At 38.8% G+C, this 26,438-nt stretch overlaps 1 protein-coding gene across 7 annotated transcripts in view; it reads left to right on the top strand.

The window, feature by feature from the left end:
• The window catches only part of LOC117406104 (actin remodeling regulator NHS-like), a 139,346-nt gene extending 115,203 nt beyond the window's left edge, over positions 1 to 24,143 (top strand). The window contains exons 2-11 of one of the 7 annotated variants that reach the window (XM_059030111.1): positions 4,941 to 5,093; positions 7,435 to 7,571; positions 7,917 to 7,961; positions 9,651 to 9,695; positions 10,115 to 10,159; positions 13,133 to 13,328; positions 13,864 to 13,995; positions 14,481 to 17,525; positions 18,000 to 18,123; positions 19,506 to 24,143. In XM_059030111.1, the coding sequence (XP_058886094.1) occupies positions 4,941 to 5,093; positions 7,435 to 7,571; positions 7,917 to 7,961; positions 9,651 to 9,695; positions 10,115 to 10,159; positions 13,133 to 13,328; positions 13,864 to 13,995; positions 14,481 to 17,525; positions 18,000 to 18,123; positions 19,506 to 20,091 (4,508 nt within the window). In that variant the 3' untranslated portion in view covers positions 20,092 to 24,143. The other 6 variants (XM_059030110.1, XM_059030113.1, XM_059030112.1 and 3 more) reach the window with 6 other exon arrangements.
• The last annotated feature ends 2,295 nt before the right edge of the window (positions 24,144 to 26,438 follow it).

The following is a 26,438-nucleotide window of genomic DNA, read 5'->3' as shown; positions in this document are numbered from 1 at the left end:
ATTTGATAGTGTTTCTGCTTGACTGAATGGTTTAATGTTACCTAGTTAATGCCTTTTTAAAGATAGCATTTTGGGGAATGTGCCAAATGGGATTCACAATGTCTCTTGGATGTCAGACAGTAACAATGTATACATTAAGGATATCCCTCACAATCAAGAAAAAAGGAATCATTTCCGAGTTGTGCATGCGTGGGTTATTGAATGGTTAGGCTCCCCATGTCAAAAGTCTTAGTGGGTTATATTCTCAATTTAACCATTTGCTAAAGAGAACCTGCAAAAGCTGCATTTCTCTAAGAAATGGTAGATGGTAATCACATCAGAAGACATTGCATTGCATTTGGGTATCCTATACATTAATGCAAGATTATGAGGACCCTCTGTATGTGTGCACTGGTTTAAGCCTTAACCACACTCTAGGTTCTCAGCATTCTTGCCAGTGTTTTCATTATGTATTACAACACTTTGCCATGCTTAGCTTAGGAACCTGTCAGGTGGGTGATATTTAAAGAGTGATGTTTTAATTTAGTAGTCGACAATTAGTTTTGTTTTCTCCCCAATTTAGTAGTGTCCAATTATTCTTTTTAGCTCAACTCACCGCTACCACCCCTATTTTTTTTAATATCAATTTTGTTTATCTACTTATGCCAGAATTATGTCCAAACATTATTTTTAAATCAGGTCACAAAGAAATAACCAAAAGGGTAATTTTGCAGCAGAAAAATTAAAATTCTGTACCCGCAGATTGAGTGCCCTGTGGTCATAAGGAACTGGAAAAAGCACTTTTTTTTGGCTCAGTGTGGGATCAAAGGATTATTCAAGCTCATTATAGACCCAGGCTTACCGGTCTCCAGTTAAAACTGAATTTGCCAGCTAATTTTACAAATCTGTTCGATATCATATGTGCTGAAGCTGCACAGTGCTGTAAGCCCCTTGGGAACGAGAAGGCAGCTCAAACTCTCAAACGCGGTCTTTCTTTCCTTAAGATGCCAGTGAATGCAATTACAGCATGGGGCCAAATTGTTAAGAGTCCTAGCCTTCCAATCAGCAGATCCTGGTTTAGAAGCCCAGCTCAGACACTGGAAACTATAGTGATTGCTCTGTGATGTGACTCCCCATCAACTTCAAGACATAACAATGACGTTCCAGACACAATCAGTGGCATCTAAAGCTTGCCTCCTTTTTGTTCTGCTTCCTGGCACATGCCCAGTCAGCATTAGGACTTCTTAGATATTTTTAGTCAGCGGAAATGCATGCCATGTCTGGATAGCTGAGCAGCGGAGAGACAGAGAGAGAATGGTTTTTGTATGATTATTTTTTTTGTAATTCTCTGTTTCTGATTAATGAATTATTACTAAATCTCCTTTTTCAACAGGGTTAGTGCTGCTTCTGATAAGACTCCTAAAAGCCACATTTTGAAAGTGAGGTGGCATTAGATATTATACAATTTAATTACAGTCCTATCTACACAAAATCACAGTTTCAGAGGGGACAGAAAATAAAGCGGCACAGGACTAAATGGCTGGGAGCACCGGTTCTTTTAATAGAAGGAAGCACCGGTTGTTTAATGGGAGAGTTGAAACTTAATGCTCCACTATTGCTCACAATATCCTTCGCAGCTGCATACAGACTCTGCAAATGCGATACCTTGCCCTAACCTCCCCGATAAAGATTACTGGGTAAATAGAGCAGAAGTCACTCCCCCCCCCCCCCCCCCCCCCCCCAATTGGTCCTTCGTGTGGTTGTTCACCAACGTGAAAGGAATGAGTAGAGCTACACTATGTGAGTCAATCGGGATGTTGTTATATATAGCGTTTTATGTTAAACATGACGCATTTCTGAGGAAGGATATATGATTCTCATCAGGAAAAAGCTGTGCTTGTTTGACATAATGGAAATGCATCTGGACAAAGCAAGCCTGGTCCAGTTTGTTAACTTCTTCCATAAGCTGTATAGGATGTACATGCAGTATGGCTAATTGAATTCACTGCTGCCCTGAAAGACAGTTAGAATAAACATGCAAACTGATAGCATCTTCTCAACCAACATCACCATATCAAACACTGTATATAAACTGGGACAGGCACCACCAGATCTGGAAAAGCTGTGCAGGATGGCAAACTACTTTTTCTGAAGGGCAAAGTTCAAATTGTTTTGTGCATATTTGTAGTTTGTGGTTTTCATTCCTTTGTGAAGAGGAGTATTGCTATCCCATAAAAAAAATGCTATAGCAACATGCGAAAACACTATTGTTTCCTTTAATGTACTATGGTATGTACTGCAGTGTACTATAGGAAGCTACAGTATATTGTGGATGGTACTATAGTATATTCTTGATGCCCTATAATGGATGCCTCCTATTACTATGGCATTTACCAGTATACAGTAGCACACAATATGAGTTTATTAATATAGGGCCCTTATGAGTCCAGATTCTAAACTACTCATGTCACGACTGTATGTAACAGGTAGAAATAATTGTAATAATTTTTATATTATCTATTAACTAAGCATACTTGGTTAGCCGCTGAGTTCCCCTGTTTCCTTCTTTGTGTCCGAGCTTCTGGGGCACAGTGGCCGGCTCTTTTTGAGTTCCACTATTGGCTGGCTTCCAAAAGGGGCTTGACCTTGAGGTTGAGATTGTGCCAATTTAGTCACAGAAATGACACAGCCACTGGACCTGAACCTAATCCTCTGCACCCCTGTGAGGGAGGCATCTGCGTTTAGTGACTTCTTATCAATTCCCCAACTTGGTTCATCTTATTCAGACATAATGCCATCACCCTTCCCTATAGTAGTGTGTGACAGTGATTTTCTACTTGCTGACTTACTGATAGCTCTAGTTGTGTATATACAGCTAAGTCGGGATATATGTATTATATATTTTTAAATAAATGGTCAACCCATATTTTAAATATAAAGTATATTTTCCTTCCATAGGGAAGTGGTACCCTATCTCAGTGCAACCCCTACACATAAATATTTTCACAAATAGCATTTTTATCTTCTGAAAACACACGTTGAATGTCATTGAATATCTATTCTAATGTCAACAAGCTTGTGCGATAGTATAACCAGGATGTGTTACACAATAGGACTTGGCAGTTCTACGTTACAGTACTTTCAAATATAATCAAAGTTTAATGCACATCATCCAATGCAGAATATTATTGCATGATATTAAACTTCAAGTATGGGTGCTGACAAAGGAAAACAATCCCATTCCTAAAACCCCATATGCCATTTATTATGTTTGCAGTGCTGGCAGCATGCTTATTAAGTGTAATTACTTGTGGTTTTATCATAATTTGATCATGTACTCAGGGAGTATTATGTTCTGTTGTAACCCTACAGTACTCCGCATTAGACAAAAATGTTATGAAAGGTGATTACACTAAGTAACACAATTTTTGTTCCTGGGTAGTAAGTGTTATTTCCAAATTGCTTATGCCTCAAAAGTATAGAAAATGGCTATTATTCCAATAACATATTTTTTCAATAACATTGAAAATTGTAAAACATTTTAAAATTAAAAACTTTTACAATTTTAAAAATTAACAAAGTTTTTTTTGCAGTGCTCGCAGGTGAAATGAGGTGCCCAGGGTTTGTCTTGATCCCTGACAGGCATGCCGAAATATGCCTTGTAGGCCTCACACATCTTAGCAGATGCTTCCACGGAGTACTTTTTCGCTCTTGTCTTGATAAATTGGCCGCAGACATAGCAAAATGCGTCTGCCGGATGCTTGCAGCCTCTTGATGCTATCTCAGAAAAATGCAGATATGTATCCACTTAGGCAGCTGGAAATAAACTGAACTGTTGGGCTTAAGGCCCCTGTATTTATACTACTATTTATATTACTGGAAAGTTCTGCAAAGTTCTAGAAGTTACTCCAAGTTTACTCAGCACTGAATCTATCTGGAATGTTCTGGAAATAGGTAAATTTCAAAATATCACTGTCCTGGTCACAAAAGCAAAGTTTGTGGGGAATAATAGCCATTTTCTATACTTTTGAGGCATAAGCAATTAGGAAATAACGCTTACTACCCAGGAAAAAAAATAAAAATAAATTGTTACACGGTGTTATGACAGACAAATTTGTCAATGGTGACATCTGTCCATCACATTTTTAATTATACAAACAGAGACCAATTGAGAACAGGTTTTCAATTACAATGTTGACCTGATGAAAGAGGGGGGATTAGTCTGGGGGGAATTTAGCTAGTGTTTTATATAAGCTGCGCCCCCTACAGCACTGCTGCCTCTTAACACTGTGCTGTGTCAGTTGTTGAGCTCTGGATCAAAGATAAAATACTGCCCCATCTGCTCCTGCAGTAGATTAGTTACCTTGGTCCACTGTCCAAGCATTGACTAGGCCCAAGCATGCTTAGCTACTGTGGTTCCAGTGTTAAGTGATTGCAAAGTCATGCTCGTAAACAATTGCGCTAGTACTTCATTAATCAAAATGTACTGAAATAGGTCATTGTATAATTTAAAACCAATGCATGCATACTTTGCTGTCTGTTTTATAGTTACAATAGAAACAGATTTTACCTGAATAATTGTATGGATACCTCAGTTGGAAATACAGCTTGCTAATAAATATATTTGTGTTACCTTACATAATACAGTTAAACAATTGATTAATTGAACCATTCCCTCTGGGCTTTTCATGGCAGCCTGGCATATTGTTGAAAGTCTGCTCAACAGTTTTCCCCTTCTTTCTGGAATAAAGAAGTCCAATAAAATGCTTTTTTTTCTTTTTAAAATAACACAGATCTTTTCATTTTAGATTTGGTTTACCCCCAAGGGGTGATTTATTTGACTCTTTATGAACTACGGCAAATAAACGCAGGCAGGTCAAAGAAGGTCATTAAAACAGACCCCAAAGAAGAGTCCTAAGACGTTGGACTAACGATTCCCCTGTTCCTCTCCCTCTCTGCAGCTGTGTCGAACCTGGACGTGGAGAGCAAGCTGACAGTGCACTACCAGGCCCCGTGGTACCAGCAGCGCAATGTCTTCCACCCCTCAAGCCGACCGCCCTGCGTGGAGGAGCTGCACCGGCATGCCAAGCAGAACCTGCGAGCGCTACACCGAGGTGAGGCACCAAAATGCATTCCCTTTCTGAGTGGCTCTTATTGCTAGATCTCAAAAATGCTTTTTGTTTTATGTTTCGTTGTTAAGGTTTTTTTTTTTTATAAGTCTTTATTAAGTTGCCAACTTTGACATAAGTAATATATTTTAGACATGCCAGTGTCTTTACATTAGTAAGCGACAGCGCCATTTGGTGAGCACCTACTCTATAGTAGGCATTGGAGCTTACTTATAGAAAGACACTTTGGCTTAATTCTGTGGTAAGTATTCATTATATATATATAATATTTGAAACTGCTTTATTTAATTGGTTTAAACAGATGCTGCCAGTGTTTAGATTATTAATATTGGAATCTTTGTGTTTTGAGAATTTTAGATCAATTGTATAGACCCAGATTTCATCTGCACTTTCCTACTCCTTAGATCTGTTTACTAGATACTTACCAGCATTAGCATGGTATAGTAAGTATATTTACTAGCAGACACTGCCACCTAGTGTATAAATGGACTGAGTTGATATAATATCTCACTACAGGTATAGAGGAGCAACTGAACGACCTGCACAGTTTTTGTCACATTTTTATGTTACGTTTTTCAAATCCATTCACTATCTAATAATAAGCCTTTTATTTCCACTAGTTACTGAGCAGAATTATTCTAGTACAGTACTTTTTAGGAAAAAAAATAAGTCAGTAGCCAATCTGGGGTCCGAAACCCAGATCCCTAACCACTAGGCCTCACTGCCTTTTTTGTTCACTAGCTAGGCCCAATGCTTAAGAAATATCAAGATATGTCACAACTATATTTGTGGTTTCCCTTATGTGATCATGTGAGCAACATCTTTTAGGGAGTTGTAACCCTATAAAACCCAACTTGACATTTTGCAGCTGGATGATACACCACAAATACCAAATAAGCCAAATAATGTCTCACTGGAGTAGTGGTTAGGGCTCTGGACTCCGGAGGGTCATGGGTTCAATCCTAGGTGGGGACACTGCTGCTGTACCCTTGAGCAAGGCACTTTACCTAGATTGCTCCAGTAAAAATCCAACTGTATAAATGGGTAATTGTATGTAAAATAATGTTTAAAAAATACTGTAATTGTATGTAAAAATAATGTGATATCTTGCAATTGTAAGTCGCCCTGGATAAGGATGTCTGCTAAGAAATAAATAATAATAATAATCAATAACCAATTACTGATGTGTTTAAGGATGTGTTTTTTTTTTTTTTTTGTAAATAGTTTGGTTCATTGTGTCCAGGCCTAGAATTACAAAAACTGTCAGAAATGCAACTACATCGTGGGGGTGGGGGTGGGGGTGTTCTTGTATAGCTCTCAGTCCATTGTACAGAATTGTCTTTAAACCTGTAAGCCTCTCACCATTTGTCCAAGATTACTCACAGAAAAATATGGCACATGGAAACCACTTGCTTGATTTAATCATGGAATAAAACTAGGTAATGTGGCAATACAGTTGTTTACATAGAGTACATTTTGTGTCATTAAGGCAAAACTACCTTATAGTAACTTATTAATCTTTGCTACTTAATTATAAATCTATTATTATCACCATGGCAACATATTCTGTTGATATAGTCGTAATAGTTTTGAACATTTTGAAAAGTATTTCACACGTCTAAATAATTGTGTATTGCAATCTATTAAAAGGTATGAAATTATTTTAAATATTACTTGAATACACAAACAAAAAATGTTAATATACCAGTATATGAAAATAAAACAATATATCTGGGCTTTACAAGTTGTAAAGACAATTTATGGAATTTCATTTTAAATTCAAATGCTAAATAAAATAATTTAACAAATAAGTTTAGCAAAGAAATTCAGTTTTTATTAGGTAATAAAAAAAAAAAAAAGTTTCAAAACCCTTGCTGGAGATTTTTCAGAATAAGTCTGCTGTTATTATTGTAAATTGGACAAGATTTTAGATTTAAATGAAGATAAGAACATCCCTGTTTTACTTTTTTTTTCCATTGATGGAATTAGCTTGACAATTTTAATGGATACATCTATTGTGATTTGTGAATGTTGTGAGTGCTTGTGAATGTAGTGCTCATGAAGGATGAGGGACAACGACACCAGCTACAGCAGGCAGGTCAAAGGAGAGCTTTCCCTCCACAGTTCTGAGAGAGCCCCTCTGTTCTGAACTGAGCACTCCTTGCCATTCAGTCCTGGGTCTCTCTCAAGCAGGGAATTGAACTGAGTGGTGTTATTGTGATGGATAAGTTGAGACCCTCAGACCTGTGTTGGATTAACACGAGGAGTCTGCTATGATACGCGAGTTGTTTGTTGCCTGGCCTTATTGTGTTAATTCCTTTGGCAGATCAGCAACAGAGACAGCGGGCAAACAGTCAGGAGCGGCGGGTGACAATCTCTATCTCAGTGGCGCCCCCGATGCCAACCTTCCCCTCACCACGCACGCTGAGAAGGCGTGAACACAGAAGCAGGCACCTACGAACGGTAACAAGATTTTGCTCTGCATTTTATTCACTCTGTTTCCTGTCCAAGGTCACTACTTGTGCGGCAGGCATTAGGAACCCCCTTGACCCTCCGCATAGGACAGGTGGGGTCCTAATACATGCTGCACAGGAAGTGGACTTTGTTGTGACAGGATAAATGTGCTTCATCCGAGTTAAACCGAAAACAAAAGTCTGAAAAAAAAAACAACCCAAGTGAAAAAATAACATGGTTTTAAAGCTTTGGTTATCCATTTGATTTGCACTAATGCCTCACTAAATGTTTTGCATCCCATGTTAATGGCAGTTTACTTTTGTTTGTTTTAATTGAACACGCTGCATCTGTCAGGAGAGACCAGTGAAGGATGTAGAAATCCAGCAAATGCAAAGAAAGGTAATTTTGGGAACCTGTAACTTGTGTCCCTGAATACAACAATATTGTATTATAACAGAAAATGTATGACATTTTTTAAATGTTTCAAATATTTTGTCTTTAAAAATCACATCAGTAGATGGGAATTAACTTTTTTCATTTCTTATATTGAGATGAAAGTATCTTTACAGCTACATAGCTTTCCCACCAGCTAGACAGGTCATCAATAGTGGATTGGATCAATACAAGTAATGCAAACAGTCGTATAATGACTTGTCTCTGGAACACTGACCCCCAAGTGGCTTAATGACCTTTAATTGAACACATGCTCTGTCAATTGACAGACAAAGCACAGTTATGTCAGCAAACAAACAATAATTACCTTTACGGCTACTTGCACCTCAGTGTCTGAAAAATCTACCTCCAAAGTACCATTCAAACAGAAATACACCAAGATAAGCAAGAGGAGCACATGACTGATTCTCGTTTGTTGATACACATTATCACCTGGGCTATTTCCTATTTCCTACTGTCTTACACATCAACCTCCTACCACCAAACAATGTTATATAATGTCATGTTTATGACTGGTATGCATTCATTTCAGACATGTTTCCAGTATCAGAAAAATATATATTTTTTCCAGCAGTAAAGTGGTTCATATTGGTCAGACTTTTCATATTTTAAAATTCTATTGGTCTAACAGGCAGACTGCCAAATGTATATGAATGTGCAGTTTTTTTATTTTGTTTATCCACTTTACCTCTAGAGTTGTCTTTATTATTTGTTTATTTAACAGACGCCTTTATCCAAGGTAACTTAGAGACTACCCTAGACTACACCCGGTGTGAACTATGCATCAGCTGCAGAGTCACTTACAATTATGTCTCACCCGAAAGACGGAGCACAATGAGGTTAAGTGACTTGCTCAGAGTCACACGAGTCAGTGGCTGAGGTGGGATTTGAATCGGGGAGCTCCTGGTTACAAGCCCATTTCTTTAACCACTGGACCACACAGCCTCCACACAGCCTCTATATACAATACCTCCAATGTGTCTCCCAGACTCAGGAAACCTGCTGCTTTTTTAAACCAATACAATCAGTACAGTCATTAATGAAAACTCGAAGCAGAAGACAGAAGAGATTTTACATGTTACTGTTACGGCTCTGGGGGTTAATGTTTGGAAGGCTACATGAGGCTGTCATGTTTGTAAACAGTGTATATTATGTCTTTGCAAGATGCTGACCCATTGACGGTGTAAGGCTGGGTCAAGGTTGGTAACTGCTCTCATTTTGACCCTGTCCAGCAGAGATGTTTAAGAGATTATATAACCCTACCCTCCGAAGGGATATATCTTGCCCTGGCTGAATCAGGCAGAGGGAAGGTCAGGGTTCAAGTTGGTTTTTGATTATTTTAGTGTTCTAAAGTTGGCCCTAATTGGACAACAGTCCACCAGACAAAATCACAAAACTGACTGTCTCTGTTCAGGAGAGTGATTGGCCAAGCCAGGATTGGCACAGCCTCTGTTCTGTCCTGTGCCTGGACTGTAGACACCACCCTGCTCCCTCCACCTCTCATGAGCACTAAATTCCTGTTTCCGTTAGTGGACACGTACCTCTTCAGGATAAACGTACTTCTGCACAAGAGAAATACATGATGTGAAATATGTTCTTGACAGTTGTTTTATTATTTAATATGCTGCAAACCAGGAGAGACCAGTAAGGGATGTAGAATTTCAACCAATTCAAAGAAAGGTAATTTTGTGATTGTTCTTACATTCTATGTTTTCACTGGAATGAAAATAGAAATGACACTGGGGTTTAAATTAGAAGCTAGTCAGTAATAAACCCACTTAATAACCAAGGATAAAGTGTGGTTTCAGGTGTTTCTTATGACTTGGGAAATTATTAACAAACTGTACTTTTGATTAAGAACAGAGACTTTTACCCCGTTCAATTGAAATGTTTTGTCACAATCCCGACCTTATAAAGATTACACCAACAATATGTTTGCCATTTAATGAGGGATGCAAATATATTTTTGTTTAAAAAGCTGCATTTTAAAACCATGTAATTGAGTCGAAATCATGACCTTTTTCAAATTCCCTGGTTAACAAATAAACATAATGTTGTTTGTGACCCATTTTTATTTTTTAACATGCTGCATAAAAAAGGAGAGACCAGTGAGGGATATAGAATTTCAGCAGATACAAAGGAAGGTAAGATCGTGAAACTGTGCATTGACCAATCCTCTCTCCATCCTCGGTGTTACAATAATAGCAATTAAAAGCATGAACAAAATGTATTTACCTGCATTTAACCCTTTCTTTCATTTGTGCTGGTGGTTCCTAAAAGGGTTGTTCAAGAGCCTCAAAATTCTGAGGCACAAGGAGTTCATCTGTAACATACTCAGGTTCTCCTGAGTACTTTTTTCTTGCCCCAGTTTTCAACACTTACCACTAATTTACCTTGAAGAACTCTAGAACTGAAGGACAGATGCAATAAGCGTTGAAATGGAGCTATGTTCAGTTCAAAGGAATAGGAGGCATGTCTGAAAGGGTGCAAATCATATACAACAACCCTACATTCATCCCCAACCCCAGTCACCTTACCAGCACTCCTTCAGAGACCTCTCCTGTTTATCTGTGTTCATTTTAAAATTCATTTTATATTTGATGTTTGTTTTCATTTTTTCATTTCCCGTTTGTAGTTCCACAGCACCCGTTCCTCCTCCCCCACTCAGTGTTGCCGCTTGACCCCCTGGAGCAGAAAGGTATTTGCTTGTGTTTGCTCATTCAGCAGTAACCGTCTCGCCTCTTGTCTTGGCCTTGATCGCTCGCCTTCCAGTTCTAACCTTTTTATTCTTCTTCTTCCTTTTACTTTCTTAACATTTATTCTCTTTTGAGTCTCTTTCCAAAAAAAAAAAACACATTTTTTTAGTGACTACCCATAATATTGGCCTCGGAAGTGACCCAGATAAGCCTTTTGACAGGTCCACCACAAGAAGGCCAGGTATGACTGTTTCAGGCACCTGTTAGGTGTTATGGTCATCACTGGTCTCGAAGAACAGTTCAATTGGGGAGACAGCAAAAAGGCAGTCTGGGGCTCACAGCTCCTTGTAATAGTTGGTTTCCTTCATATCGATTATTATTGAGACTAGTACTGCAATATTCAAGTAGGGGGTAAAACTGAGTGCTTTGGGCCCACCATGGTTGTTTTTCTTTACCTCAAAATAGGTTCATTTTGATGCCTGCTCAATTTCTTCTTCAACTTTCTTCTTTCAATGCTTCATATTAGAACTGCCTGTCTGAAAATGCCACTGTCCCTCTTTATCTGACCGTTTAACTGCCTGTTATCAAAATAAAAAGTAACTGACCTACTACAAAAAGACAAATCTGTATTTATATAACCGTATGCGCAGAGTGTTAAATGTTGCTAATTCTATTCTTCAGGCTGTGTGTGTGTGTGTGTGTTTGTGGGTAACCTTGGGATTTTTTTTCTAGGTTTTATTTCCCAGTTTATTTTCAAACCTTAAGGAGAATATTCTGGCTGTTTCAGGCACTTTTAATGCTGTTGAAACTTCATGAATGGCATTCTTTTACTCTGTGGTCTGTGATGGGTCTCATTTCTCTAATGAAAATTGCTTCTGGCAGAAAGCCAATGATGAAAGCCAGGGCGCTAGGCCTTTTTCAGTGCCTTTCTCTTTCTCTCTGTCACTCTGTCTCTCTCTCTCCCCCCTTTCCTCCTACATCCAATTTGCCATTATTATTCTAAAGACGAATCAGCTAAAAATGCACTCCTTCCATTTTGTTCATCAATAAAACTTTTTTTTTCATTTAGAAAGTTTCCTAGGAAACAGGTTTGCTTTTGTCGCTAGTGTTTTGTCAGTGCTGTTTTCATCTGCTGGGTAACTGAGTACAAAAGACAAGTGTCAGCCTTGTATGAGTCAGTCTGAGCTTGAGGTGGGGTGGACACGTTTGGTTTTGGGTTCTGTTGTACGTTTTATTTTATTTGTTATTTTTGGTTTAATTTCTGAGGTAAGTGCGATGTTTTTGCAAATAATTAATAATTGTTTTGTACATATGATATGATTTAATTTATTTATTTCTGTACCTCTAATTAATATAAGAAAATAGCAGTATCGCGAACTACTGTAGTTCTAAACAGATCCAACTGAATGATCCTACAACTAAAAGAAGTCTAGTGCTAAAAGAGTTTAATACCGGTATGTATGTCCATCTGTGTCCAACTAAAAGAAGTCAAGGACAAGTACTGCTTAGCATTGAGCCTTGATTTTGGGTGTTTGTGCATTAGATTTGATCTGTGCTTGTCAAAGAATGGGTATGGGAGCCCAGGACTGTTAAAATAATGGTGTGTTGTATGAATAATAATTTAGCTTTTAAAAAAAAAAAAAAAAAAAACACGACTAGACTGTTCTCACATATAATGTATAATGTGAAAGTTTTTTCATTGTTCAAATTTAGAGGAGGTCTAGAGTGTTTTTTTTTCTTTGTTTGATTTTGCATCACTGCTTAAAGCTTGCATTGCTGCATATCGCAAAACTTTTTAAATTAGTTAATAGGTGTTTGCTGCATTAACCTGACACTGAAAAGATTTAGCTGCGCTGAATGTGTGCTTTTGTTGTTGTCCTAGGCAGTGCCTTATTAACATAGAAGTCTGCAGGTATTCCCATGGGCTCTTTTTCATTCAGTCCCCTTTGAGATGTACTGTTCAGCTATTAAAGTAGGCTATCAAGTAACCAGGGCTTTGGAATTTCAGTAACCAACATAGATTTGTTCTGTCTTCCTTTACGACAGGATAAGTTAGATGAAGATATTCATTCATGGTTTAGTTTGAGTTTTGACTTCCACATTTGAAGTCTAAAACTGAATGTGGAGTGTTAGGGAAGACAGTACCCAGCAGATGATTTCCAGTACAATTTGTAGGATTTTTTTCATGTCATGCCAAATCAATAAACTTCTAGTTTGGATGGAGGGAGGCGGGCTTGTAAAATTGAGTCAAAATAAATATTTGACCACATTTGCTTTTATTATTAACTAGAAACAATTCTGTTTTTCAAAGTGCTGTTTGCACAACATTTTAACAAGGCGTCACTCTTCCCAACCACAACACATTTTGTAGAAAGCAAATTACTTTGTAACACAAATAACTGTTGTTTACATTTATTTCAGGCTGTTCCACCAGCAGACCAAGACAATGATGTCATTGCATTAGGTCACAGACCAAAATGCCCAGTACCTAATATCCCCTCGACACTGGATAAGCAGACCAACTGGTCAAAAGCGCTACCTCTACCGACCCCAGATGAGAAAATGAGAATAGAGTCACAAGTGATATCATCGTGCATTATTCCCATTAATGTCACTGGTAAATTTGCTGATTTTCTTGGTAATTATTACAAACATATACATTGTATTTAAAGTATTAAGATAAATATTACTTCTTATTTTCAGGTGGGGTTATAAATAAGAAAATTAAGAATTTATTACGTGCTATAAATGACATTTTAAAATATGATTATGCAGAATACTTATGTAGAATAGAAAATTCATATCAACTGAATATTCTGAATATGATCAGTCATATTCAGAATAAGAGTATGCCGAATTTGCTTGGTGGTACACAGAGGACACTAAAAGTCCCTTTTGCAATATGTAGCATACTGGTGGAGCTCTCCCAGAAGATGGTACAGACATGCACACCGAACAGAAATTGTTATCATGCATACTATCAAGGTTATATGTAAACAGGAAATTCTACAGAAATGGCATAGTGCATGTCATGCAAACACAGTATGCGGAATGCAATTGGAATGAAAATTAATTTTAAGTTATCTGCAAGCATGCAAGTGATGTTGCAAGTTGTGCCCCACAGATTAATTAAGTGTGTTGTTTGATTGCAGGGGTTGGTTTTGACAGAGAAGCCAGTGTCCGTTGTTCTCTTGTTCATTCTCAATCAGTGCTGCAGAGGAGGCGGAAGTTAAGGAGAAGAAAAACCATCTCAGGCATTCCCAGACGAGTGCAGCAAGAAATAGGTAAGGTCTAACTGTAACTGCCCTTAGCTACATTGTCAAAGTTTGGCCTGTCTAAACATTTACCCCAGTCATGTCATTTTGCCCCAGCAACGTAAGTATATAAGTTAGATCTTCTTAGACTAAGCCTTGCAAACCATTCAGCCTTAAAAGTGACACGTTATTCTAAATGTGTATTAATATGATTTTGTTTATTCAATAACAAATTTAGGCTATTGTGGTTAGGCTATGTTAACAGTAAGGGTAATAGTTGTGTCAGACAGCAAAATACCAAGAGAGCACTGTATACAATGATCTGTACAGCAAAACCATAAATTAAGAATCAGATCTTTGTATTCCCCTGGGTTAGACAAAGCACCCCTTCAGCCAATATCTGGTCAGCTGACCCTTGGGCTTCTCTGTTTTATAAGATCTACTATCACACTGGTAATAAGAAAAAGAGCTGCCTCTCCCAGACTTCTCTTACTTCCTGCCCTTCATTTCCCCAGATTCTGACGAATCTCCGGTGGCGAGAGACAGAAACGTTATTGTGCACACAAATCCAGACTCCTCCCTGTGCCGCGAAGAGCTGAATGGCGGTTCTTGCACAAAGGACTCAGGCTGCCAGACGGAGGATATTCTGATCTCTGCACCCTCCCGAAGACGGATCCGAGCCCAGAGAGGTCAAGTTATCCCAGCCTCCCTCTCGCACTCCACCGGCAACATCACAGCGCTGCCAGACAACTCTGATCCCATGTTTACCGCCTCGCTGGGGAGCCGTCTTCGCTCGCGCAGCCTTCCCCGTGAAGGGGGTAGAGTCGTGGATGAAGACCACGACAGTGATGAAGAGCTGTCGCCTTACGAAGCTGAGGAGTTCCTGCCAAGACCTGAAAGGGCCATGAAGGATGAGGAAGAAAGCACGGACGACCAAACTATGCCAGAGCGCCAGCTGGTCGGTCTAAAGTGCAAACAACACGTCAGCAACCCAGACCACAACTGGAATGAAAGAGGGAGGTCTAGGCTTCCCAGGAAAGCAGATATGGGAAGCTGCGAGATTTCTTCCAGCTCAGATACTTTCAGCAGCCCGATTCACTCCGTTTCCACAACAGGAGTGCTGGGAAGCCAGATAGACCACAAAGAGGATCACCAGTCCTCCAGTGGCAACTGGAGTGGAAGTAGCTCCACTTGCCCTTCGCAGACTTCAGAGACCATCCCCCCTGCTGCTTCCCCTCCCCTGACGGGATCTTCACACTGTGATTCGGAGTTGTCGCTGAATATAGCTCCCCACGCCAGCGATGACCCTACTGGCTTCATAATAGACCCTTACCAGACAGACAAAGTCAGAGGCCACAGGACGAGTTCCTTTACCTCGACAGTAACGGACCTGCTGGATGACCCCATCATGAGCAATGCGAGTGACAACGATTGGAACTACCTGCACCATCAGCATGGCAAGTCCTGCCATCAGGATTTTAGCCCTCCGCGTTCTAGGGATGATGATGGAGGCTTAGAGTGTCCGAGTTTCACAAGCATGGCCACCTATGAAAGCTTTACAGATAAGCCAGAGTCAGAGAAAGCAGACACAAGCTCCCACTACTCTGTCGACACAGAAGGCTACTATACCTCCATGCACTTTGACTGTGGTTTTAAAGCTAACAAAAGCTACATTTATAACTATGCAGCCATGGGCCCTGAATACGGCCAGAGCATAAATGTTGCACCTGGTATGGGAGGATATTGTCAGCAAGACTACCTGGGCCACAGGTCACCAGGAAGGCAGTGTCTTTCCTTTAAAAAACCAAAGGCAAAGCCAGCCCCACCAAAACGCAGCTCGTCATTGAAGAAAATGAGCAGTGGTGCAAGCGTTCCTGACACAAAAGAACCAAAGATAAACAGTGGGCAGCACCTGCCTTTGTCTTCCAGGGAAATTAAGCTGCAGCTTGACTTGGCCAGCTCCCCAGGCCATTTGGAGAACCCCACTTTAGGTGACGAGCCAGTAGACCCCTGGGAAATTGCAAATGAAGAGGAGTTGACCGAGTCCACTACATTTGGCTCAATGGATAACCATTCCTTTAAAAATGAAGGTGTTGTACAGTCTGACTATGCAGATCTCTGGCTCCTGAATGACTTGAAATCCAGTGATCCCTACCGATCATTGTCCAACTCCAGCACTGCTACTGGTACAACAGTCATTGAGTGCATCAAGTCACCAGAGAGCTCAGAATCACAGACATCCCATTTGGGATCGAGGGCCACAACGCCATCTCTTCCGTCAGTAGAAAATGAGTTTAAACTCGTCTCTCCCGAAAAGCTGGCTGGCTTGGCATCACCATCTAGTGGGTACTCTAGTCAGTCTGAAACACCAACATCTTCCTTTCCCTCAGCTTTCTTTCCAGGGCCCTTGTCTCCGACTAGCAGCAAGAGGAAGCCCAAAGTCCCAGAGAGGAAGTCTTCGCTGTCTTCCCAGCAGCAGCAGCCTTGCTCCAGAGACAGAAGTGCTTCATATAGTAAAGACCTTGAACTACCGATTATACCTCCGACCCATCTCGACCTAAGTGCTCTTCACAGTGTTAACAACAAGCCTTCAGCTCACAGAAACCAGATGCACATACTCCATCAAAACAAGCAGAAAGCTGCAGCAGCAGCGGCAGCAGCAGCAGCTGCAGCGGCAGCAGCGTCTTCTGAAGCATCGAGCTCCAGCCCGTCAACTCCTCTCGCCATCACCCCCACTGTGCTCCGATCAGTCCAGCTGCGGTCTGTCTACAAGCCCAATGAGGGCAACCAAGACAAGCTCAGAGCTGAGGCTAACACAAAACTGAAATGCCCTCCTGTGACAATCGTCACCCCGCCCAGCATAATCAAGTCGCCTGAATCAAAGAAACCGTATGGGTCCTTCCGACCCTTTGATTCCCGTTCTCAGGAGTCCTCTCTAATGCTGTTAACCCCAGGAGATGGACCCTCATGGAGGGATGTAGCATTTCAGGACAACACTAAATATAAGCAAGAGAAAGTAGTGTCTGAACCCTTAGGGGCAGCAACAAATGAACCCCTTACAGACTCGTCACGCACGGCAGACAATCTGTTACTGAAGTCGCCATTACAGACTGAGGTTGATCATCCAGGGAATGATCTTCTGAAGGGCCCAGATGACTGCACAGGGCTGTCTGGGAATGCAGCACACCCCAAAGAAGAAGAACAAGAGATGATCGCTTCAAAGATCCTGTTTCCTAGTAACAGCCAGGCAACAGTGTACAACCAGCCATCATTACATGAGCTGGCCACTGAAATGCCATTAGTGTGTCTGACGAAAACTTGTTCGTTTCCTGCTCCCAACAATATAGCGAAGAAGCTTGACTTTGATTCTTGCAACAGTTTTGACAAAGTGCCTGTAATTGTAACTTATCAATCAGAAACATCTCAAGCTTACACAATCAGTGATACAAGTAATAGAGAACAGGAATATGAAATGACATCAAGTATTCCTACCAGAAGTGCCTCAGAGGACAGCAGGGAAGAGGGGACAACGCCGGACACTGATGATTCATTCAGCAAAGGTGCGTAAATCTGAACATTTCTCAACAAGCACCAAAGTAAGGTTTATTAAAAAGTAAGGTCATGCTGTCTTGTCAGAATTCAGAAACAATACAGTAAACACCATCTACTTTGAAACATTATGCAGTCATATTAATTAAGTCAGTTAAACATTTTTAGTGTCCAGTTATTTATTAATATCTGCATTATATTTCAATATGTTTGCATGATCACATATAGTTAAACTGTCTCAAATGCGGCTACCAGGGGGATTTGTGCATCCATTCTTTCTTTCTAGCTATTATTTGACATATATCAATCTTAATTAAAATGCATATATAATACATATTGATTATCAAGCCACATTTTTCAGTTGGGTATTACCATGTTTTTTGTTTTACAAATTAGAATGTGTTGCCTTGTGTACTCCCTTCCATGAGTTTCAGGTTAATAATGCTCTTTTCAGCTGTGTCCAATAACCCATTTCTGTTTCCTAGAATCTTCTCCAAGTGACAACTCACTTTCTCCACTGAGTGAAGATACAAAGTCTGAGGATGATAGTGTTTTTATATCTCCTAACAGACTACGAACCACAGAAGATCTTTTTGCCATGATTCACAGGTCGGTTTAAATGCAGTACAATACATTTACCAGCAGAGGGGGCATAAAGCACTTGATTTATTGGTTCTTCTGCTCTATTAAAATACCAAATTTATTCTTAGAAATGAATGATTTAAATAAATAAATTGGTCTGTTTTGTGGCATATGCACTCCCGGTATTAGCATGGTTAGTGTCATAGCCAATTGTGTATAAAAGAACACAATTTAAGTCAGTCAACCACACACACACACACATATATATATATATATATATATATATATATATATATATATATATATATATATATATTGTGAAGAAACTGTTACCTCCTTTCAAGAGCTTGACCGTGTTAAGTGTCCTGTAGTCCAACAAACCTCCCGACACAGTACTTTTACTGAAGATATGCCAGGTGGCTGCTTTATTTGGAGCTCCCCTTCAAAACAATACAGAATTGTACCAATAAACAACAGAAAACCTACCCTGTGTTTTGGGTCTAACTCAACTGCACACGGTCCCTGTCTAAACAAAATAAACAACAGAAGACCTACCCTGTGTTTTGGGGTCTAACTCAACTGCACACGGTCCCTGTCTAAACAAAATAAACAACAGAAGACCTACCCTGTGTTTTGGGGTCTAACTCAACTGCACACGGTCCCTGTCTAACCGGGAGCAGGCTATTCCTGATTTCCCCAGGTTACACACACTCCGAGACTATTCGTGTCTCTCTTTCTTTGTTCGTTTCTTTCTTTGTTGATTTGTCTCTTTCTCTCGTTCTTTGTTTCTTTCTCTTGTCAAACTCCCACCAACATTCAACTCCTTGTACACACACCTTTCCCCGTTTTAAACAATTCATCTCCCTATTAACCAATCAATCCATAATAGCCAAACCAATTAATTCAGGTTGTCGTCCCGCTTGGCTTCCCAGGGTCCTAATGCCCCAATGTATTGTCTGTACTATGTTTTTTTTATTTTACTTCGTTCATCATTTTATAGATATATATAGTACGTTTACTAAGCCCTTACACAGTTCAAATTTGATTTCATTGTAATCATTTTAGTTGTATCATCATTTTAGAAACTTTGGGATGTTTACATAATAAAATACTATTTATAGTTACATGGAATAGAGAGTTAAATAAAGCTCCCTGCAAAACTATAGTAAGCTTTGCATATGTGCAGTGAATTATCCAGTTGTAGTAAACATGTTAAGTATGCTGTGCTTCAATTGTGTACTTGCCATATTTGCTACAGCTGAATAAACCACTGGACATGAGTAAATCAATTACATTTTAAAGCTATTCCCAATTGTTTGTCTGGCTGTAGCCATGTAGGGAACCAATTTAAAACAAGACATTTTAATATGTTAGTTATGGTGTATATATTTTATTGTTTTTCTTTATAGATCCAAAAGGAAAGTGCTGGGAAGGAAGGACTCTGGAGAGATGGGCCGAAACCGACTGATCGCTTCATCGGCCAGTTCACCGGTTACCCCGGTTACGCCGGGCACCCCCACCACCTCCCAGAGAGCACCAGGACCCATTTACAGGAGTGCCAAAAAAAGCAGCACCTCCAACGAGGAGTTCAAACTGCTGCTGCTGAAGAAGGGCAGCCGCACAGACTCCAGCTACAGGATGTCAGCCACAGAGATCCTGAAAAGCCCCATCGCATCCAAGTCCCCCGGCGACCTGAGCATGGATGTACCCAAACATCCAGAGGAGTTTTCTCCTCTCCAGCAGCCCCAGCCAACAGCCGATCAGCCACCCCCCCCATCACCGAAAATGAACGCAGAAGGATTCTCCCCCAAAACCTTTCCCATGTCTGCTTCCTCCAGGCAGGGCCGTTCCCGAGTGCCCCCTGCAGCTAACAGCAGCCGCTACAGCATGCGCAGCCGGCTCTACACCACGCCGATGCAGGCCATCTCTGAGGGGGAGACAGAAAATTCAGATGGTAGTCCTCACGATGACAGGTCCTCTCAGAGTTCCTCATAGATAGACAGATACATAGATATTACCATATCTATTTTTTTTTAACTGTCTGTGAGTGAGAAAGAGTTCAATTGACTACCTATTGTGCATATTTCAAAGACATGTAAAAAAAAAAAAAAAGGAACGCAGGGGGAAAATCTGATCTGTCTTATAATATTAGTTGTAACAACTGCCAGTACTGTTGTTTTTTTTGTTTTTTTTTAAAGAAGTTAGTCCTGTTAAAGTTAGAAAAGTAAAAAAGAAGTTTCTAACATCTATAAGAATATCATTGCAGTCCTAATACTGATATGTACATTTGTACATTTATTTACAGGGAGCCACACTTAATCTAAAGAACAGAACCTGGTAGCCTTTGTGAAAAATCAGACAAATGTGTACCAGAAAGAAAAAAAAACTTTTTTGTACTACAATTATGGGTCCTCAACACTGCATGCACTCACAACCCTTAATCATTTCACATTACTACACACGATTCAATATATTTGAAGATATTAGGTTTTCAAACCTATGAGTTCTTTGCACTTGATACCTATACAGTCGTTATGGGTACACCCTGTCATTATCTTATTTGAAGATAATTTCCCTTGTATATAAAAAAAGAAAGTTGAACCTGCAATCTAGATTAATCGTCATTGCCTGAGACTTACACTTACCCAAATAGGTTTTGAGGGTTAGCTGGTTCTGTTCTGTCATGAATTGTTGTACACACAACAGGAGCGGGTTACAGAACCTTCTGTAGAAAATGAAAGTAGTATTTCTCTTCTTTTTTTGTGAAAAGGTTTGGTTGTCCACCTTTTTTTATCTTACAAATGTCAATAACAAAACAAATTGTGCAGTGTATGTTCCTTGGTGTTTCAACCGTTAAAGGGATATTGTCAATATGTTCCTCAAAATTAATTTCTTACTTCTTTAATATCGTATTATGTGGGTTATGTGTAATTCTCTATTTCCGCTTCGATTGTTATTTGACATGCTTACTAATTAAAGATTCTGAAAAGATCGCTTCCGAAAAGATTCCTCAAGGCTGATTGTCAGGAAGTGGGTTGGGGAAGGATATCAGCCTTGCACAGGCTTGAGTGCACATTGATTCTCTAAAGTACTTCATGTATGTGCTTCCCCACCTCACTTTCTCCAAAGAAAACTTGCTGAAATAGTTTGCATGCATGACAATTAATGATCTAAGTGAAAACATCAACCGAGAATACTCTCAGAATACACATATATTAAGACATTAAATATTAGAAAATGTACATTATATAAAGTGTCCCTTTTAAGAGGTTCAAAAAGTACCTAAATATTTTCTTAACAAAATAGAATTCACCTTTTAAGCGTGAAATTTACTGCTGCCAACTGTTACTTGACTTAATGTGTCTGACAACATGTGTGTGTGGTTGGGAACTATTATCAAATATTAGAATGTATTCTATGAATACCTTTGCAATTGTTCACACTGTTAATTTGAGTTTGGTGTTATTTGCTTTCTGGTAAATATAATGTTAAGCTAGGAAAATTGATACATTTTAAATAAATATATCCATATATATATATACACATAAGCAGTCAGATATCTGCAGAAATAACACTGTGCAAGCTAAAGGAGGAAAAAGCTGTGAAGCCAGTATATGCTACATTCATTAAAACCACAGCTCTTTAGGAGCATACTCTGACAAACAAATGTTCTGTCTGTTCATAATTTTCGAACCTGTTCATCCACAACATGTAAAAAACCAATTGAGTTCTTAAAGCAAAATTTAAATTCCATTACTTAAAGAATTAATTACAAATTATATTTCCAGCGGTAAACTAAATACATGTAAAAAAAAAAAAATGTTTGATAGTGTTTTTTTAAATAGTAAACTAGAGTGGGATTAATTGTTTAGTGACTACACTGGACAATCTTTTTTAGGGGTGTTTTTTTAACATGAGGGCAGAGGAAAGTGGGGCGCAACATTGGGGGAAAGAATTGTGCTATGTTATGTGAGTGACAGAGTTAAGTCTATACAAAGGGGATCTAAGAAGTACCGGTACACAGAGGCTAGTTCAAGAACTGGAGAATAAAGAGAAGGAAAGAGATATTAATGTGGTTCAGAGGGACTTTTGTGCTTGTGTTTATTGGTGTGAGTATGAAGTTTTGGAAGTGGAAAGTGAAAAATAAAAACAAAAGATAATCCCAACATGTGGATTGGTGTTAACTCCTCCCCCTCATATCAGTGACTAATAGTCCAGTAAAGCATCTGCCGTTCCAACCAAGCATTCCTCAGACGGGCCTTGACGGCCCCTCGCTCTTTTGCAACTATAAAAAGCTGTAATTTTGAAGGAGGGATTTTAAATCTCTGTCAGGGGAAGGGTTCAATATACTTGCAGTACTAAAACATTTAGTGAAAGGGAGACAGTATAATTAAACTTTTATAATGCATAAGAGCATCTGTGGTTTTTATTTAAAAAATAAACAATTTAATGTAACCCTATATTGCTAAACGTTGCTTTTAGGAAAACAGCTTTTGTCAACATAGGGTTTAACAAAGGCCTCAAATTAGATTTATTTAGATTTCTACTTTATAAAAACAAATTCCAGCTTTTAAGAGTTTACATAGTCGCATACATCACACAAAAAGATATATTAAATACTAATGAGAATGGAAATATTTTTAATGATCAGATATTTTATCTAGAGACTTATTTTGTTAAGAGAGTATTTACGGAACATAGAAAAATAAAAGCTTTATTTAAAAAACAAAACCCAGCTCCAGCTAAAACAATATCGGAGGACATATCAATCAAACACATAAGTAAACGGAACTGACTGATCCAGATCTTTAAAAAATAAACTGGCTAACAAGTATTTAATCCAGTCGTTTGAACCCTAGTTATGTGCCCATTACTGGATTTATCTGAAATGTACAGGGTTGCTTTTTGGGTTAGTCGTTACTGTTGATAAACTTGTGTTGCTTACAGTTTAGATTTCAATGTCCCACAGCCAATACAAAAATCAACCCATATGCAATATGTTTTCTCTTAGCACAGGGCACTGCTAGTAGTATTTTTAGGGTCAAATGTATTTGCTTTTAAATATTGTAAATTCAGCAACTCACTAGTGATTTAGGAGTGGATTATATCAAAATGACAAGACTGATATAGCCATGGTATTGTCTATGTATGACATTTGGTATTTAACAGCACTATAGTGCTGACATATTAGGAGCAGCGCTATACTTTTTCAATTAATGAAAGCCTTGGATCGAGAAAATATACATTTAAAGGGAGCAGAAACATCGGTCATGCTGCCTTACACATACCACATAAGTACAAGACAGTTAAAGAAACATTTCAATATATTTTAAGTGATTAAGGCTCTCAGAGAGCTATCTTAGGTCTGTTGTAACTACTATCTTTTCAACAGGGTACACAATGAGAAACGAGTTTGTGAACTAAAATTCCAGCATTAAAAATATATATATATAAATATATATTTGCACTGATGTAGATGACTTTTTGAAGTTTTTTCTTGCTGTACCTTAAGTTATTTATATATGATTTCCTTTCAGATTGATTGACTTTCCATTCAATGACATAGTTCATATTTGAGTGTGCAAGGTGGAAGGGTACAGTACATGCTTTGCCAAAGGATGTCAGATGAGTGCAGATGTAAGAAAAATAAAGGTTTGATTACTTGTGTAAAAATAAAATAAAATAAATAATAAAGTAAAAGAAGGTTACAGTGTAACTGTTTTGGTACTAGAACCAGTTCATTCTGGCTGAAAAGTTACTGGTGTATGGATTTGCATCTATTTTGTATTTTTGTAATATTTGTAAATATGAACTTTTTAAATTGTTGCAAAGATGCTTCTTTTGTAAAATGTTTCCAAAGTTTACATTAATTCCAAGCCTTTGTATGTTTTTGAGCTGTGCAACACTTTAAGTCTTGTATTTATTTTTTAGTAAACATTTGTGAAATTCCATTTCAAATTCTTCTCTAAACCATTTGCCGGGTAACTGGCTGCTTAGTAATTGTGCATAGAAAAGCCAATAAATGTGACTGCATTGAAAAATATAAACTAAGTCATGCTCTCTTCTTTTGGAGAAATGGCACTACACAGACACGCATCCCCTTTTACAGCCATGTTGCTTCTCCCCAGCATTTGTGTGTATGTGTGTGTCTGTAAATGTAAGATAATCACATGGGAATTTGATTGATTTTGACACAAAGTAAGTCATTAATCTCCCTTTGTGAGTAGCCTTACTGGTAAAATATATTCATTTGGGTTGTAGCTTCTGAGCAATGTTCAGTTCACGTGTCTTTTGCCATAATCAGTACTCAGAACAATGCTAATCACAAAAAAACAACCTGATCTCACAGCAAAAAACGTTATCATGGTAACGTTTTCACTGTTCTCTGAAACGTTACAGTATTTCAGCGTTTTTGCTGCATCAACCACAATGCTTTACAGGTGAAACTGTGATGTTTTCAAAACGTATATTCCAATTATTGCATTTATACCGATTATGTGTTTAATTTAGAACGACCAATTTGTTTGCTTTTAAACCATTTAAATTGTTACAAAAAGACTTCTATGTCTATTCATTTTAATTCCGTACATGGTCTTTTTATACAAGTGCTTTTTCTTTATACATTTACACAAAACCTCGCTTAATATTGTAGCGATCTTGGTTTCCGCAGGCAGGCGCATCACACAGGGCGAGGCAATCCACACACAGGCGGAGGGTGGGTGCGAAAACATAGTGCCGATACCGCTGTACAAAAGAGCCGACTCCGTTGCAAGGTGCGTATATCGGGCTTATGTCTTTGTGTGTGATTACGTCACCTACAAGCCCTACTGCTGCCTTCCCCCGTGCACGCTACAATATAATTGTAGGAGTGCCAGCACTGTACTTGCATCCAGATCGCGTCTGTCGATGAAAGTAAAAATACGGGTAAAAACAAAACCGTATCCGGTTTATGCCGCCCCTGCATGCTCAGCAGCTCTCAGCCAACAGGCAGGGGCGGGACGTTGAAAAAAAATTGTGGGAAATGTCGGATTGAGTCATAGAAGTTATAGTTCAAGGTTGATTTTAAAACGACATTTCCCACAATTGTTTTCAACGTCCCACCCCTGCCTATTGGCTGAGCGCGACAGATCAAGCAGGGGCGGCACATTCAAATTCCAAATTACACAGAAACATGGAGCACTAAATGTGTTTAACTGTCTCTGTTGAACCGAATATTGTTTTGTTTTTACCCGTATTTTTATTTTCATCGGCAGACGCGCTCTGGATGCAAGTACAGTGCTGACACTCATACAATTATATTAAGCGAGGTTTCGTTTAAATGTATAAAGAAAAAAAGCACTTGTATAAAAACACCATGTACGGAATTAAAATGAGTGGACATAGAATAGTCATTTTTTGGGAAAAATTTAAATGGTTTAAAAGCAAACAAATTGGTCGTTCTAAATCAAATAAATAACCGGTATAAATGCAACAATTAGAATATACGTTTTGAAAACATCAAGGTATAAATGCAATAATTCGAATATATGTTTTGAAAACATCACAATTTCACCTTCAAAGCATTGTGGTTGATGCAGCAAAAACGGTGAAATATGTAATGTGGGTAACGTTTCAGAGCCTAGTGAAAACGTTACGTTTTCACTGTGAGATCAGGTTGACAAAAACACATACATGACCTTTCCTGCCTGTTCTTGTTAACAAGTGATAAAAACAAGCTGGGGGTTGACTAAAGCAACATATGGGGAAACAACTGAATGGGCATTTCAAAAGGCAACAAATTGATCAAATCGGCCTTCATATCAAGCCTTAAATACAGTATAAGCTTTAGCATCACTGATAAATCAATAACATTTCTTAAATAATGTTCCTTACATTATTTATACAGTAATTCTTAATAAAGCAGACCATGTTAACAGTTATTATGTTTATATTTTCCAAACTTTCCTTCTGCAGGAAATCAAAACTAAAACAAGATATAATTTTATGGCAGATAGTTGAGCTCATTAAATAGGTTCACACTTTCTTAAAAAAACATATAAGGTAGCACTACACTACATAAACATTTATGAAGGAAAGGATGAGCTACACAATCCTGCTATTGTAACAAATATATAGGCCTACTCATCTATTGGAAAGTCAGTGTACTATTTTTTTTTTTTTAAATGCACACAAACGCTACGCCTTATGAAATCTAAAGTATTTCAATGAACTGAATCAGCACGACAGCAGAAAACCAAATTATCAGCTGCCCCAGGGTGCTGGAGCTTTCGGGGGGGAGGCTTATCTTCAAATGAACCCCATCTTTTCACACTGGTGGTTCCAAACAGATTCTATGCGGACGT

The sequence above is a fragment of the Acipenser ruthenus genome, chromosome 9, assembly GCF_902713425.1.
Source record: "Acipenser ruthenus chromosome 9, fAciRut3.2 maternal haplotype, whole genome shotgun sequence".
Lineage (NCBI taxonomy): Eukaryota > Metazoa > Chordata > Actinopteri > Acipenseriformes > Acipenseridae > Acipenser > Acipenser ruthenus.
This window is presented reverse-complemented; position numbering and strand designations above follow the sequence as displayed.